At 39.9% G+C, this 18,437-nt stretch overlaps 1 protein-coding gene across 1 annotated transcript in view; it reads right to left on the bottom strand.

Moving 5' to 3' along the window:
- Positions 1-18,437, bottom strand: part of LOC114249205 (protocadherin Fat 4-like Cad96Ca) — a 34,364-nt gene that overhangs the window by 3,944 nt on the left and 11,983 nt on the right. The window contains exons 3-15 of the mRNA XM_089732853.1: positions 13,835-13,930; positions 9,660-9,689; positions 8,979-9,068; positions 8,285-8,484; positions 7,214-7,411; positions 5,595-5,822; positions 4,727-4,918; positions 3,788-3,988; positions 3,371-3,517; positions 2,745-2,968; positions 2,148-2,268; positions 981-1,153; positions 6-582 (exon numbers count right to left, since the gene is read on the bottom strand). Of these exons, the coding sequence (XP_089588979.1) occupies positions 6-582; positions 981-1,153; positions 2,148-2,268; positions 2,745-2,968; positions 3,371-3,517; positions 3,788-3,988; positions 4,727-4,918; positions 5,595-5,822; positions 7,214-7,411; positions 8,285-8,484; positions 8,979-9,068; positions 9,660-9,689; positions 13,835-13,930 (2,477 nt within the window). The remainder of the gene's footprint in view (positions 1-5; positions 583-980; positions 1,154-2,147; positions 2,269-2,744; positions 2,969-3,370; positions 3,518-3,787; positions 3,989-4,726; positions 4,919-5,594; positions 5,823-7,213; positions 7,412-8,284; positions 8,485-8,978; positions 9,069-9,659; positions 9,690-13,834; positions 13,931-18,437) is intronic.

Here is an 18,437-nt window from a genome sequence, read left to right as displayed (position 1 = left end):
CTTGCTAGGGCCAGTGCTAGCAACACCTCCGATCGTAATATCAATTGCATTTCAATAAAGTTTTTTAGTTTTTCTAGCTCTTCCAAAACCAACATAGCTGCCTTATAAAAATGGCAAAATGATGTCGCAACTCGTACAGCCACTCGAACAACCATAACGTAAGAATGAGCATAGCAATAGTCCGCCCGGGAATTAATCACGGGACACCGTAATTTAGTTGAATTACTTTTGATCTGAATTAGGTCAATTCGACACGAGTCTTTAAGCTTTTTATCTATAATGAATACATATAGATATAACATACCTTCGTGTCCATTTGACGGCTTAGTGGCAGCGTCAGGCATATGAAGACTGGAGCTAGAGCCGGCTAGTATGGTACTAGCCCCGGCGCTGACACTCTGCAGAGAGCTGCTGGTGGCCAGCGTTGCTGTGCCATTGTTGGCCATAGTGTTGGTGCCGTTGGCACCGGAGTCGGGGAGGGTGGGGGGCAGGGGTGAGGGGAGCGGTCGGGATTTCTCGTGGTTGATGAATCCTGCTGGCTTGAGTGGAGCCGGTGCTGGAGATTTGACACGTTTTTTCCTGCTAAAATGTTTGTCAACAATTAGTAAGGAAAAAGTATATTTTTTTCACATTCCAATTAACTTTAGTATTTACATATTTATTTGGATTTCACGCCTTGTTTTGTGATATAGTTATTTTTTATATAAATTATCGACGATGACACTGTCTTCCTGTAATCGGTGTATTTCCACTTAACTATCATGTGACGTAGGGTTAAAATTTATAATAAGAGCAATGTCAGCAACGCAATTGAACTATATAAGCTCTGTATTTCACATGTTTTCTTTAAAGGTTGTCGGTTCCAGAGTAACATCACGCTGTGACTTCTCTTTTCGGCACGATGTGTAGATGACATAACTATCCACAATGCTACCAGTAAATGATACAGCAACAAAAGTTGTAAAATAAAAGGTACTAACGCGGTGTATATGTAGAGGAAGAGTCCACAGACGAGCAGCGCGAGCAGCGCGAGGGCCGCCACCAGCGCCGCCAGCAGCCCCGCGCCCCGCACCGCGCCCCCCGCCGCACCCCCCGCCGCGCCCCCCGCCGCGCCCCCCGCCCCGCGCACCACCACCGTCACCGGGACCGACGTCTGCACGGACACATTCATCATTTAAGATCGAGCCAAGCCGCTGTCTACTGCTTTTAAAAGCTACACTATTTCCGTTACCTAATCGCTGATAGCCTAAGGGGCTATTCCAACTTCACGCGGACTGGTAGCTGAGCTCACGGGCTCAGCCCGAGAGAATTGCTAACACTAGCCCTAGCAAAAGCAGTGATTTGCTGAATCTTCTAGCAGATCGGAATCGCGACCTACTGAGAAGATCGGACGAGTAACTCACTGAGTTGTGTCTGCGTGCTAGTTCGCACATCGAACTCTTCGTCGGAGTCGACCAGTTCAGCAGAAACGGAATTGAATAACTGGAGATTTAACTTGTGTTTGGGCCGCGTGAGCGAACACTTACATAAGTCATGACGGAGCGTATGCAAGTACTGTACTGTACCTTGCTACGAAAGAACAATATACTTCGTTTGCAGATCATAGCGTAGTAGACTTAACGTGGGGACCGAATGTCTTCCCTCTGTCAATGGTAACGCCTGACTACTTGGCCTTCGAGCCCGACGATATGGGTCACTTCTGAATACTGTAACATCTGATCGCTACTGGGTCTGGGCTCGATTCTCGTTCAGTTGTTTTGTCGTTAGGAACATGCGATGCTTCCGCCTGGACGTACGTACTCATTCTTCTTTCGTGTGTATATCTGTGCACGCACGCACGCAAGCAGCGCGCGGCTCAATATAAAGCTATTTTCACTCGCTAATCCTTAGATTAAAGTACTATTTTGTAAAATATGGTATATATACACTTTGTGGAGGTAGCCATCACAGGACACAAGATATTTGACAGAAGCCTGAATCTCACTTACGACATTTTCAAGATAAGCTTCCATAAGTTCCGAACAACAACATTCGGACCGTCGGTCTACAGAGCAACATCACCCGCTCGGTGGAAGATCTTCCTTTTGTCGTATCTATAACTTATTACTAATTTGTTTCAAAGGTTTATTTAGAATTTAAGATATTACCTGTCGTGGTGGAATCCCTGAATCTATAGCAGTGGCCACCAAGTGTAGAGATGACGAGTTTAAATTTCCGATCGTTTCCTCCCGCAGGAATAAATCTCCGCTGGCATTAATGTAGAACATACTGAAAATTATTTATATTATTTTAAATATGCCTCAATAATAGCCACTCAATCGCGCTAAGAGCTTTTTAATAAATTTTCGGGCCGTCCTTCCCTCCATTTTTCTCTAAATCTTATTTTTCTTGAATCCACAACGAACTTAATAAGTTGACAATAAAAGGCGTAGGAATTTAGATTCTGAAATACCTCCTCGCAAATCGGGAGACAATAAAATATGACCCGGAAGTTAGCGGGAAAGCGGAGATACGCCACGGAACATTTATATTATGAAAAGAGTGGACGGAAGTTTCCGTCAGCTTTTTTTTTTATTGCCCTTGTAGGCAGACGAGCATACGGCCCACCTGATTGTGAGTGGTTACCGTCGCCCATGGACTTCAGCAATGCCAGGGGCAGAGCCAAGCCGCTGCCTACCAAAGCTGCCACAAGATCCGTATGTTACGCAACACCATAACAACATTGTTCAAGCCGCCGCACGTACCGCGCGTGCTGCCCGGCGAGGCTGAGCGCGAGCGTGCCGGCGTCCCCGTCGTGCGCCACCAGCCGGCCCACGCGCAGCCCCCCCGCCGCCTGCCCCGCCACGCTCCCCGCCGCGCCCACCCCGCCCCCCGCCGCCTCCACCTCGAACTCGTACTGCGGGTGTCGGAACCGCGGCTCCCACTCATTCACGTCCTCCACGCTTATGTTTATTGATGCTGTGTCATTCTAGAATGAACAAGTAAAATTCAGTTTAGTGTTAATTATTGTTGTCGAAGAGCTTAGTAGTGTCCTTTCCAGACATCAAAAGAATAGACGATCTAAATCTAACTCACTCTCAACTCATACAGAATTTTCAAAGCTCCTTCATAAGAGGATGGTGTAACCGGATGACGGTGACCGTGTTCCCCAACTCTCGCTGTTTCTTACCCCACGAGGTATGCCGGTAGTGTCAGCTAACGGTGCCACCTAGGCGGGCACCGATAAAACCGTGGTGGTACTGTGAACTTTGATTCATGACCGGATATACTGTTATCATAAGGAACCTCGGATCTCATATTATTTAAATATAGATCCATTACTAATATTGGAACAATGTAGAGGGTAAAAGCGTTACATTGATCAACTTACTGATATAGAGTCAGTGACCATAACTTGGTAGAAGTAATTGGACGTAGTTTCATAGTCAAGGGATCTCCTGAGTATGACATCACCGGCGTTGTTGATGGCAAATTTATCCAAGAAGCTGCGGTCTGATACGTAGAACTGTAGTGGACTCTGAAACAATGTGAAATTTCTTTCATTTTGAGACACAATATGTGAAAGAATATACTTTCCAATCAGAGCGCATGCGCGTCACAATACTATCAGCAGAGAATAAGTGTTGGCAATCGCGAAATGCAGATCTAATACTCGAGCTGCAGTCTGTTGTGTTGACGACCACCAATCGCTTGCCGATTGATATTTGAAAAGCATCTTCTCTTCACTCCTTTAAAAATCCAAACGGACCTTCCTCGTATTTATTCAGTAAAAGTTATTTTCACATACCTCCCTAAATTCTGTATTTTGTGGCACGGTGGTTAGGGTCAGGAGCACGGATCCTGGCGAGGCTCCTTCACTGACTGTGGTCGAGTACTGCTTCTGGGTGAACTGAAGCCTGCTGGTGGGCGAAGTAGAAGATCGTGGTGTGGAACCACGGATGGTAAGCGTCGCTAACGCGTACCGATCTGGATTGTCCACTTGTGTTGCCTGAAATAAATTAATCACCATTTTGAGGTTTAACATTTTATTATTATTCTGATGATTATCTTTGTAATTTAAGTTTAAGAGTAAACATACAAGCAATTGAAGTGAGGCCGCGTCGTCAAATGCCACAGAACATCGGCTATCTCATCGCCACCCTTCGAGGCCGCACGCACTTTGGTTCGCAGTAAATAGGATGAATAGGCACTGTGTATTTGCTATACAACATGTTATTTCATCTTCGTGAAGTTATTTTTATAATATTATAGTGGTACATAGTTTGTTAGAAAAATAAGTATCCGTCTCAAGGTTGACATACAGAGTAGTTACTTACATACTTCATTAGGTCCTTCGAACATTGCTCACCTAAGGAGCCGCTACCGGTACAAGTTTCTACCATCTCGGAAATCGTTCAATTTTTTTTATTTTTTTTATTGCTTAGATGGTTGAACGAGCTCACAGCCCACTTGGTGTTAAGTGGTTACTGGAGCCCATAGACATCTACAATGTAAATGCGACACACACCTTGAGATATAAGATCTAAGGTCTCAGTATAGTTACAACGGCTGCCCCACCCTTCGAACCGAAACGCATTAATGCTTCACGGCAGAAATAGGACGGGCGGTGATACCTACCCGTGCGGACTCAGAGGTCCCACTACCAGTGTGGTGTGTACCACGTGTGGGCTCATTACATGCCACTGTTGTATAATTAATTAGCTTAATTAACTTATGTGTCACTAACTTTTAAAACAATAGTGACGGAGGGATCCAACTCTGCGATCAGCTGTTTAGTAGCGGCGACCTGGCCAGTGTCCTTATTGACGACAATCAGTTGTTTGTGGTCTCCCGTGCTGGAGTACTGCAGCGGAGCATTGATGCCCAAGTCTTGGTCGGCTGCTGATATCGGCCCGGGAGAGGTCGTGAGGAATGTGCCCTGAAGAGTAAATAATAATAATAATAATGGTTCAAAATAGTAAAACAACGGGTTCTGCCGCCAATCCAGATCACGAGCTGAGAGGGTCAGTGAGTCGACGGTCATACTCTAGAGATTATTTAAATTTTATTCTTATAAACTCTTATTAACCAAAGTTGAAAAAAACATCTACGTAGTTTAAAATAATAATATAAATAAGTAATTGGGGACAAATATTGCACGGTCATCTGGCCCCGAACAAGGATTTCTTGTCCCGTTGGAACCTGAGACTCCTGTAGATACTTATATACGTCAAAATAAATATATGAATACGGGACAAATTAATATTTTCATCACACCAATGTTTGCCGGTTGGCCCCACGGGAAGCTAATTGCTACTGTGACACCCAGGCAGTGAATATCTCAACGGTTGTCTAACTACTAACTAACGGGCTTTCAATTTCGTTTAAGATGACCAAATAGCTAAGCAATATGTTAAAAAAGAAGATAAATCTGTTTATTAGTTATAAACACCATAACGAAAATCTCCCTAAAAGCCCTAATTAAGATACGAAATCAAAGATTAAGCTGTATTAAAAAATCAAAACGGAACTAGCTTATGGGGAGGAATAGTTGCGGCGGTGCTACCAGCACGTGCCAATAATGGAGTCATTATATAAGGTAATAGGTCCCTTACCTCCTCAGCATCATCTGGCAGCAGAGCTGTGTAATGTTCGTAGGTAAACTTAGGGTTCTGATCGTCGGCATCCAGCACTGTGACCTGCAGGGTGGTATCGCTGTACAGCGGAGGGGAGCCCTGGTCTTGTACCCTGAGCTTTATTGTGAAGTTGTTTACTGTCTCAAAGTCCAGAGGCTTCTTAACTACTATTATTGGTTCTAATTCATTTTCAAAACCTAAATATTCCTGGAAAAAATTGAATTGCTGTTCGTTAGTCTCGCTAAAACTCAAGAACGGCTGGACCGATATGGCTAATTTTGATCTTGAATTATTTGTGGAAGTCCAGAGAAGGTTTAAAAGGTCGATAAATATGAATATTCTCGGAATTGAATAAAAATAACAAGTTTGTATTTCCTTTGATGTGTCCCCCTGTCCTTTTGTTTGTTTTAAGTTTATTTTATACAAAACTTTATATAGGTCTTTTATTTATCGATTGAGGCACTACGAAGTCTGCCGGGTCAGATAGATTTAAAATAAAAAAATATTTGGCCCCGACTTGTTCATGTAAGATGCTATGGGGATATATTTATGTGCTGCGGTTCATTAGAAGCAAGCTCAAAGCAGTAGGCATCACCGATTTATAAAATTGGCTCACTCTTTGAATGTAACAGAAATATGACATGTTTTTACAAAAACAAAGTCACTTAATAGTCCAGGAGCAGTAGAATATTGTTGCCGGTGATGACTAGGCCTAGGGATGTTCACACTATTTTCTCTTATTGTGTTTTGGAAATCTATTCCTATTCGTAAATTGGAATTGGTGCATAATTCATTCTTTCTAAACACGATTCCACTTCTCGAACATTCACCAAAATATAAATGTTTAAAGGCCTATTGTATAACTGTGTGCAGCATTGTCGATAATCGCGTAGTAATCATGTCTACTGAGTCATATCCAAGTTGTAATCATTTGGAAATCAAATTTATTTAATTTGCAATAAAGTGTAGCTTAGATAATCCTCTCTGATGATAGCTCACTGTTGGTAGTTATCATTACTAACTTTTTAATAGGAAAAGCAATTAAAACTGCTTAGAAGCAAGATGTTCTTAGAAACGATGAAACACGCGGTGATCATTTGGTGACAACGTAAACTAATTAATCCCGGGCAAGATTCGGGGTCAACGGTTTCATACGAGACGTCCACTCACCGGCTGTCTTCGGCCACTGATTGGCTGGTTGATATTGCGAGCTTATGAAGCGATATTAAAAAGCAATTGTTGTGGTAGGTTTGTCGGTAACATGAGGAGTCAGTACGGATCCTCCCGATCCATTAACGGTGCTTTTAGGTACCTCAAGGACCGATCACCGTCCTCGCCGAACCCGTCACTTGCGACGAAGGGCTCGACGAGTAAATTAACCCATAGATACAGCCCATTGAGTTTCTCGTCGGATCTTCTCAGTGGGTCGCGTTTCCGATCCAGTGGTAGATTGCTACTGCACTACACTGTTCTTGCTAGGACCAGGGTTAGCAAAACTCCGGTTTGAGCCCCGTGAGCTCACCTACACGTCAAGGGTAAGCTGAAATAGCCTCTCAAGGCTTTCACCGTAGTTAGGGAAACCAAAGAGGAGTACATACGGAATGCGGTCCGGGCAGCACGGCGTAGTGTAGCGCGGAGTGCGGGCCGGGCTGGTCGCGGTCGGAGGCGCGCACGGCCGCCGCCCGCGCGCCCCTCGCCGCCGTCTCCGACACCCGCACGACGTACGGCGCGCCCTCCCACTGCGGCGCGTTGTCGTTAACGTCCCACACGCGCACCGACACCGGGATCACGAAGCTCTACAAACATCGGAACAACACAGCACCGTTAAGAACTTCATCTCCATGCTCGGACTCTCCCGACAACCCCCCTCCACTAATTATTAATGATTGTCATTGTCCGGGTTGTGGATTACCGTTAAGATTAAGACGCCACGCTCATTACGAGAGAAAACCAAAAATAAAGCTTTCTTGTTTACACCAAACATAATTTGTTCTAAATTAAATCTAAAATTTACTCATTCCTCAGAAGCCAGACAACTAGTCCGTGCTTACTACGTGTTATCATTTTAAACTTAAACTCGGCTAGTTGAGGCTAGTTCCTTTAAAAGGGCGCCGTAAAGCTCGTGTTTCCAAATGACGTTCGCTTCGAAGTGTCTCCGATAAACACTTAATAGTAGGTGGACCCTGAACTGATCGGCTTCTTTCCCGGTCAGAGAAGGCCTCACAGTATTTGCATAAGCGATATTCGAGATATAAAGTGAAAGTATTCAGTACTGGTTAGAACGATTATCCCATGCTTCAAACCGGAACGCGGTATTGCATTCATTATGCACCTCTTGAAAATAACAAAATCTACATTTTAGGATATGCAAACTGCGGACCGCGGATATGACATGTCCTAGCCCATATTCGCTATATATGAGGTAATTCTCTATATTTCGATATACTTTGCCTAAAATGGCAGTCGACTGTTATTTTGTAATAGAAGTGAGATCAAGGGCTCAGCATGAGGCCCCACTGTCATTTACCTATGTTAATATTTTTATAGCAGTTAAAAAGCAGCAGATTTAGCAGGTTAGACCGCGATGGTCCCGTATAAGAAATCGAATCATCTCCAACACCTAAACCCATCTGCTCCAGTAAAACAGAGATTACTTCGGAGGAGCTTACCGGATCAGTAGTCCGTCTTCTGTCACACCGTACGTTAACGTATACATTAGAAGGGCCAATTTTTTCCTCTCGATCCAAAGCTCTGAGGAGTGTCAAGTTCTTGCTACCAGGCACTATGCCTACTGCTGCTCCTTTCTCTTGGAGCCGAAGGGTGATGTCTCCAAGGTCTTCTGAAGGATCTCCGTTTACGCTTAAAGTACCTGACAAATATAAAAAAAATTCTTAAATCTAAAATTAAAAAAAATATATTATTGAACCATCTTCGTTGGATGCTTTTAGCTTGGTTCAATCATAACACGTCGCCAATTTATTTTAAAGCTAATTAGATATAATTCGATGCCATTTTTCAGATATACCATTATATGTGTCACGTATCTGATTGAAGTAATTTAGTCATGTTATTATGCTTCAACGTACAGTGTGTTTGGCCCGGTCCTGGATGAAATTCAGCGTGGGCTATTTCTTTGCAATCGGGAATATACTCAGTATTTCTGAATTACATTTAAGTGAAAAAAGAGCGTCCATGGACATAGACGACGCTTACAATTACTGATTTGACCACAAAAATATTGCCCCCTGTGAACATTTCAATAGCAAAGTTGATGTACCGGTCATAGCTACTGCTATTTTATTCGAAATTTTGCCAGAGTTGTTTGTAAATTCATGAAAAAAATATCTAAAAATTATAAATTACCTATAATACTGCCGATGGGTGTGTCCTCGCTGATGAAGAAGCTCTCCACGGCGCCGCCATTCATCAGATAGCATCTGCTGTCTTGTATGGCTGAAACAAGAAAATTAATATATTATTTTCATGTTCTTGCGATGTATTTCTCACAAATTTAGTAGCGTGTTCTTAACGGCAAGTCTGGAGGCTAAAGCTTCAATGACCACAGTAGCCTTCGGTAGCGCTCTGTGGCTCTGTCACCATGTCGCTCTGGGCTGTAACTGTATCTGAGGGACTTGCTACTGCTTATTCAGAACTCTGATTCAATTCAGCAAGTCCTGATTGCTACACCTACATTACATTATTCCATGTAATCTATAAATTCCAATTTGATGCTTAATTTAGTAGATGAAAGCATTTATGATTTTGTTTACCTACTATTAGACAAACAAACTACGAGTATATAGGTACTAATACTACTTTCATTTCATAGTTTCATCGTTTAATACTATTCACGTTTTGGTACATTTAAGATGATCAGTAATTCATGGTTTTATTTAAGTCATTTATTCACACAGCCCTTATTTATCTCTCTATAGTTAATTATACCTATGCAATAATCATATTATATCGTATGTATATTATATACTGAGTTCCATAGAAGTTTCACTAGCTTATCGTTACATTTACATAAAATGATTCACAAACCTCCTTGTCTCCTTCCGACATCTAAGTAGGCTGCGTAAACGTACAAATAGAGAAAAAAATAAATTAATTCATTAATTAAAATTGTTTTATTGTTATAGTTTGTATGTGGGCTACTAAAACAGGTCATGCGTTCACTAATCGCTAAATAAAGGTCATAAATATTTTTGCTTTACACTACAACTAGGTGAATTAAGAGTTTTTGATTTTATTGTCAGGTCAAAGGTAAAATTATTCATAAATAAGTTACATCTGCGTATCGTAACAAGTAATAATCTGAATAACGCTAGCGATATCTTCACAATATAACAGTGTCATCCCAAGCGGCTTGCAAAAAGATACTGAATATATGCAATGAAATTCCTGCGTAAATTACATTTATCGAAATTACTATATGATACGAGGATGTCGAAAACGCATCAGATAATACTTAAAGTACTCCACTGCTCGATGTGTTGGTGTGCACTGTCTAATACATTATTTATATTCGTAGTCTTGGTCTTATATTGGCGACGCCAAACGACCAAGCACCAACTCAAACGTCAACTGAACTCAGCGTTACTGACAATATGAATACAATACTAGTCAATCCTGAACATTAATGAATCAAGTTTTTCACGTAATGTACAAAATTTTATATTTTAAATTTTAAGAAAAGTCGTTTTATTATAGTGCGCTGCTTAGACTTGAAACTTGTCATAAGTCTTACATGATGGTCCGTTTTATTCCTAAGACTTTTAGTCAGTCATTCATTATGCTTTAACCCAGTGATGGGCAAAGTACGGCCCGCGGAAGTATTTAATCCGGTCCGCCGAGAGTCCATCCATCCTAAATATTGTAGTCAGCATTTTGGCGCGTAAAATAAAATCTGACGTTTATAATTGAAAATCTTCGAATTTTTAATGAAAGTTTTCGTCAGGGGTGTTTTGAACTTTCATTATCTCATAATTAACTTGCCATCATTATATTTTATTATCTCGGCAGCCTGTCACAGTTATTATTATTTATTGGAAAAAAATTATTTTTGTATAATTCTGGTCCTTCTCTAGAATTTCTTAAACTTTGTGGCCCGCCATTAAAAATGTTTGGCCACCACTGCTTTAACCCTTTAATCGATACTAATACATTACCAGCCCACTTATCTATCCAGGACAGAGGCCATTTACTGCTTCGTGACCGAATAATTAACTTTTACTAAACTATATAGTTCTATATTTCAAGTTTTTGTTAATGTAGGTGGTATAGAGAAGCTCACGAACGCTATCGCTTACGTTGAGCGTTGAGACACAAATCTAAACAGGGATACGAAAAACCGTTTTTGAAACTGGGAGCTCACGGTTGCTTTGCGATATAAATGGACAGGAAGGTTGAACCGCACAACAGTGTTAATAATAATGTGATTGCACTAGAATGGTCATTGTTTTGTGCCAATGAAATTCATGTCATCTTTTATGGTCTACATAAATCACATAGTTTCATTTAAAATCTTTTGTCTGCCCGTAACATTATGTTATGTTTTTTTTTTTATTTCATTTTATTGTACTGTATTTTTTTCCGTATCGTAATTACGAATAAAGCTTAATTAAGCTTCTATTTAAATGAAAATTGAACCGGATGTGAAAACCTTCAAAGCACATGAAAACATTTTGTTTTTGCGGGATCAGTTTCATAGTCAAATATATTACTAGCCATTTGTGGATAAATACAAGCGAGATCCCAAATGTTACAAAAAAAGTGTTGTGTCACAACATTTAAATTTCCATTTTCGAACGAGATAGAATTCAATTTAGACAGCCCGGGAGCAGGGTGACGTTTTGGGCGCGGAGCCATCTCCGCTATCGTACCTCTACAACTGTGCCAGATACATTCCACGGAATACCCCGTCTCCCTTAAGTTGATGAAGCGCGCCCTTCCATCACCCGGTTCTCCCTCGCAACCGACAAGCGAAGGGGACCCGTAATACTTAATTATGCATAATTCGGCGAGATCCTTATCCCTGTCTCCGGCTTAACTGCGAAAGGTACGGAGAGAGAAGAGCATTATCTCTCACGCCCCGTCCGCTGAATGCGTATAAGTAAACTCGCAGAAGTCGATGGTCGCCTACCACAAGTAGTTACTGCCAAGCACCACCGTCACAACACTGGACAAACCATGCCATGCAAACGAGACCGCGAGCTTGCCATGGTCTACTGTAGCACAATACTATCTAATAGGTTATATATCTATATTTTGATTCTCACCACAAGCTTATGATCCTGCCTGTTGCCTGTTGAGCTTCAGGAATTATAGAGAAAATAATCTGCAAATCAGGATAGGTCTAGAAGCCTGTGTTACCACGGAACAGTGATGTAGCAGGAGGTGGCCAGAATATGCTAAATTATATTCACTAATCGACTATTATTACGTAATATTCCCAGACCTATATATTAGTTAATAATATCAACTTAAATCATATTTCAGTTGCTTTAATTCAGAATTCATTGCATTCAACTTATCGGAAACGGATGATAGCGAATGATCATCGGAAATAGAAATAGCTCTAACCTATCACGAACCATTCGTCCAAGTAAAACCTTTGATCTTCAAATTATACTTCATCATTATATCATACGTTCAAATGTATTAGTGCAGAACGGTGAGTTCGCACGAATCTGTAATTGCACAGCAGAACACTTAATTGTCGCCTAGTCCCTAGTCCGTCCTTAGTTCTTAATATTGATTATTATATTACTACTTAGAAGCTCACTGTTCGAGTGAATTAGGGAGACCACAGCGTGAAAGATACCGTTGAACAGATAGCAACGAAGTCTGAATATTATCAAACCCTCCAAACTGGAACAAACCTACAGATAGGGAAGTAGCAACTGCAGCTCGAGGTCTCCGGCGCTGTATACTCGTATCGCTTAGCTAGTAGCTAGATATTGACAATAGTATCCAATTAATCAAAAGATAATTTTATCCAAATGTATTCGTTGCAATTTTTTTTGTTTTTTTTTTGCCTTTGACGAGCATACGGCCCACCTGATGGTAAGTGGTCACCGTCGCTCATGGACGTCAGCAATGCCAGGGGCAGAGCCAAGCCGCTGTCTACCATATACTTACTATAATTAATAATTACTGTTTAGCCATATATTTAAAAGATAATTCAAAAAAAAATCTAAAGGTACGAATGCGTTTGTATGTTGTTAGCCTCAAATCTGTATTTGTTTCATTGATATTTTGTGCATAAAATAATATGTTCAATATTGCTCATACGCAACAACCGGTTGGTAGTTATTATATTATTATTTTCAATGACATAGGTCGTGCTAAAAGTGCTCATATACCGGAGAAAGTCTTCACAAGAGCACTTACACAGCCACACGCATATTTCCCAAAAATAATGACGGCGAAACGAAAAAAATATTACATTCTGCTTCCTAGATTACAGCATTACAATCTTTTGGTGAAAGTAGCATTACAAACATAAAGATGATATAAATTTAATTTTATTAGTGACTGTTCTTTACCGCTTTATGTTCGTGCACTCATAATTCATAGAAATCTACTTCTCGAGTTATTAGGTCTCCTTCGGAGGCGCTCGGGCAGCTGTTAGCTAGTTCCACCCCTCGTGACTGACTGAGCCTTTGCTCGCCCACCTGTCCTGGTGAAACTGGAAAGGCCTCCGGGCCACCAGTAAGCCTTCAATCATAAAAAACTACATATTGTATTCATTCTGCTACCAGTACCTACGTCGACGAGCTATGACCACGCACTCGTAGGTTGCACCGTCCTGACACTGATATTAAATGCTAATAGTAGTAGTAATGCCGAAAGTGTATTGGTAGATAAAACACTCTTGCCTATGTCTACTGCAAAGCATCATGCGATTGTGTGCGACGGATTGGTCGGACATTATACTAATACATTTAAGATTATAACTTCACGTCTTAAAGAGGACGGTATCAGGTTCTTCTGACTTCAGTAGCGAACATCAAGCAAGGTTCCTACCAAAAATAAAATGTGTGCTTAGACTCTAAATTTGGGCCTCGTGTTCGAGAATCATGCAAGGTACCGCTAGGTTATTATTAGTCAGTATGATTACCCTATTGCATCAAAAGTTAAGTGCGCATCTATCTACGTATGTTTGACTATGAATATTATGTTGTGCCTGTTGCGATGTGAGTACTACAACTCACCACGAGATTTAATAGACAATGCGATGGCAGCGACTGTGGCGGCGGGTGGAGTGGTGGCCGCTTCATCTCTCTTAGGTCTCGGAGACCACTCGCCAGCTGAGGTCAGTTTACATCATCATTACACGATATAATACATATTATTGTGTAGCCTTTAGTTATTCTAACGTTTAGGTACAATCTCCTTAGTCGGTGTCTTCACTGCTGCAGGTCGTGTCTAGCTTGAAGTGTTGATCGCTCGATGCTCTAGAAGTGGAGAAGCATAGTGCATCGGGCCATCAACGTTTTCAATACACAGAAGTAAATTAGAATTCGATTTCCAATAATTCCAGCCATTTGGTTATTGATTTCCGCGAAATACTTAAAATAAGCCGGTTATTGTGGTCTTTCAGATGATCACAACAAAATATATTAACTTCTAGTCTTAGATTTACTCATATTTTTATTACAAAAGTATTTGCGTATGATGAACAAAAGTAAAATAATAATTATTATTATAAAGTGCAACAAAACAGGTGCGTAGGAAGAAGTGGAACACCGGAAGACGGTATCGCAATAAATCCCCTGTGCCACATCCGGTCTGTTAGCTATTCAAAATGGCTGCCGGTCAGATGTGGGGCGAAACGATTTTGTACAACTTAACTATTCATTTCCATAGGTAAGGGTATTTGGTTCACATTATATTTTCTTAGTGCTTGGGCTTTGGTTCCGATTTCACTATTTCAAAGTTATAGTTATTGAGATATTAGCGATGCACGTTAAAAAGTAATGAAACTTTTACATACTTTCGGTACCTAATTATAATGTTCCTTCACTGACAAGATTACCTACATAAAATAGCCTTTGGCATTAAGACGCATTATCAGCATAATATTAAATTACATAAAAAATACTGTGAGGTAGACTTTCGACTTATGATAAGTCAATGATATCCCAACGTCGCGGATGGTTCTAAGACAATCACAGTTTTACAAAAAATATTGGAAAATACGTAAATATTACCTGATATATTTATGCGATTTCAATCAAATCCAATATGAACGACACATACGTGTTGCTAGAGCTATGCTTTCTTATGGTTCTGGTCTGGAAATCACATATTACCTTGAAACAACTTATGTTCTGATTATAATCCGTAGTCAATTAAAAAACTGACATTTTCTCAAAGAAAAGGAAAATCTTCTGTTATCTCAGTAGCAAACGTTTGAGACTTCGGAAATACTCAAGAGATTAGACCTCCACGGTCTAATTCTTTAAAGCTTTTGTGATTCGTTTTAGCATACACGCAGGGAACAATAGCCGGTGCCATTGACAATAGTAATGACATATTGTCATCAAATCGTTAACTTACCTTACAATATCACTACATAGTATAAAACAAAGTTGCTTTCTCTGTCCCTATATCCCTATGTATGCTTAAATCTTTAAAACTACGCAACGGATTTTGATGCGGTTTTTTTTAATAGATAGAGTGATTGTAGAGAAATGTTTATATGTATAATAACATCCATTAAATAGTGGAGAAATCAATAATAAATTACAGTTTCCGAAGCGAAGCGAGGGCGGGTTGCTAGTAAAATAAATTTTAGAAAATACAATAATGCCAATAATCACAACGGTGTGCTAATTTTAAATCCACATTGGAAAATTGCAGTTGCTATCAAAAACAATCCTGTCAATGGTTACGTAAACACTAAGTTGTAAAGCAAGTGAATAGGAGGCTTTGCGGTTGAGGCGAGGGGACACGTGCCCCGTGAGGCGTGCTTCCGCCAACTGTCTGCTGTGACTCAGACAAAGTACTTAAACGCTATTTGCAAAGATCATTTTTGTTGTGAGATCATCTGCCTTTATAGTCGCAGCGTTGAAATAGTTTACTTAAGCCTAGTGATTGCATTTGTGTTGAAAAGTAATTTTATGGTTTAATTTCGGGCTTATTATTTTCAGTCATCCGTGACATCAAATACTGTTGTTTTCGGAACGTCGGAGGTTGTAAAATTAACATAAAAATAAAGTACAATGAAACATCGGGAACTAACTGAAATACGAAATCGTGGTAGGGATACGGTCAATGATAATATTTATAATAAGATTTTTTTTAAAGCGCACATTACTTGTCCATAAAATATAGGTACATAATTTGACGCACGCGACTGGTGAAAATCCAAGTTTTGATATTTTGCTCCTTATTCAGCGGTGCTATGTGAGATTGCAAGTTTGAACTGAATATTATAGAATATAACATCATATTGTTATATAATGTTAAGATAATATTATATAAAGTCTACCAATCATTGATACATGAATGGTCACTCATTACCTGTGTGAAATAGTGCAATGTCATCATTTTTGTGTATCACAACATAGTATAAAACAAAGTCGTATTCTCTGTCCCTATATCAGTCTCTATTTATGCTTAAATCTTTAAAACTACGCAATGGATTTTGATGCGGTTTTTTTAATAGATAGAGTTATTGAAGAGGAAGATTTATATGTATAATAACATCCATTAAATAGTGAAGAAATCAATAATAAATTACAGTTTTATGATGACCGCCACCACCGCACCACACCACAGGAAGCGCCATGGTTACTGATAGTCCGATCAACATACCCCGCTGAACTCAGACCGCCAAAACATGTCCATCTCAAGCTTTTAAAAGAAGCGTCGAAAAATTACTTACAACTAGTCTTCTTCAACGTTTAAAATTGTACAACTGTACCTACAGACCTAAATTACACTACTAATAAATAAGTCTCTTTTGGCGCTCCCGTAGTCGACTCGGTGGTGGCTACTAACAATATAACTTTTACTAGAAACGTTACAGAATTCATAATGAATTTGTCACCTCATCAAAAATTCGTTTTTAATTTCCCATTACCGTTATGCAATCGTGTCGAATGCGATGCAGTACTTCACGCTTTGAACATCGGCTGGTACACTCTCTCTCAGATGCTTATTATATTTGGAATTTAAGATATGAAAAATATGAATGAATACTTTGGCAGATGCTTTCAGAATGAAAATATCGTTTTTTAAATTAATTCAAATAACTATTATGCGAATGTTGAGATAGATGTGTGGAGTGACAAGAATGGACAAGATAAAGAATGAGTATATCAGAGGAAGTGTGAAAGTAGCCTCGGTAATCAACAAATTAAAGAGCGGACGGTTAGCGTGGTATGGACATGTGATGCGTAGAGAGAAGATGCATGTGACTAGGAGATGTATGGAAATGGTAGTGCAAGGTAGAGGGGGAAGAGGTCGACCGAAGAAGATATGGATGGAGTGTGTGAATGACGATATGAGAGAAAGAGGAGTGAGTGTTGAGATGACGGCTGATAGAAGAGAACGGAAGAGAAAAATTAGCTGTGCCGACCCCACCTAGTGAGATAAGGTGTGGAAAAAAAAGAACTATCAATCCTTCACATTTAAAAGTCATACACAAAATAAACTAGAAAATTTTGTGATGAAATATTTTTCAACTGTCTGTTAAGCAAGTGATCTTTAAAACTTACAATAAAATAAAATAGTAGTTATATTTGCGAGCATGGACCGAAGTTAAATAAGAAACGGAAGCATTCAGCTGTTAGTGTTACATTAATAACGATTTGTTGAACAATGAATTTCCGACGGCGAGCGCGTGATTTTACTTTGATAAAGGATACATTAAAAACGAGGATCTTTATGTACAGACAAGGCCTGTGTCTATAAATAAAATAAAATAAAAAAAATATTTATTAACAGTCACGCCACATTAACTGGTCCCGTGATAAGTTCGTAAAGAACTTGTGTTACAGGTACCAGATAACGGAAATAAATATAAGATTTTTATTATACACATACACATATTTAATAGACATCCATAACCCTGGAAAAGACATTTATATTTATCATACAAATATCTTCCCTTGGCGGGATTCGAACCCGCGACCCCCTTGTGTAGTGACCATGTCACTTACCACTACACCAGACGGCCGTCTATGTGTTTACATATTGCATTTCTCACGTGGGAGCGTCCACGGGCTCAACTCACAAGTGACACCGACTAGCAAGGTTTATGAGAATTAATGGTAAGCCAATATTGGAAGATAATTTTATTTGTAGTAATTTATTGGGTAGGTACTTAATAGGTTTTCCCGCGATTCCAATGCGAAGTTAATTGTTCAATTAAAAAAAAAAAGGTATATTGCGACTGTAACAATCGTAAGGGGATAAGACATACCAATTTGTTAGTTTAATTTTTAAACAGAGCAACTCAAGTTAACCGTTGTTATTTGATCATCAAGAAGATTTTCCTTACAAAATGTGTATTTTTGTAACAATTGTAAGTACTATCTACTAGTTTAAGAGTTTTGCACTACCTATCTATCAGAACAGCAGAATTGATAGAAGCTGGGAATCGACGCTTATTCACCAAATGATCATCAGTTGATTTGGAACTGGGCATAGACGCGCTGATCCAAAAAACTGCCCGTGGAATTCCTGCAGCGCCACTTCTCAAAGGCGTCAATGTGTTTGCGCTTCTAAAATCCTTGGGTCTGTATCTCAGCTGCATCAGAACATGATAGAGGAAGCGAAGTGTGCTCTCTAATATTTAATACTAGA

This window comes from Bombyx mandarina, chromosome 15 (assembly GCF_030267445.1).
Source record: "Bombyx mandarina strain Sakado chromosome 15, ASM3026744v2".
Lineage (NCBI taxonomy): Eukaryota > Metazoa > Arthropoda > Insecta > Lepidoptera > Bombycidae > Bombyx > Bombyx mandarina.
The sequence above is the reverse complement of the archived record's forward strand: the minus strand, read 5'-3'. Positions and strand labels throughout refer to the sequence as shown.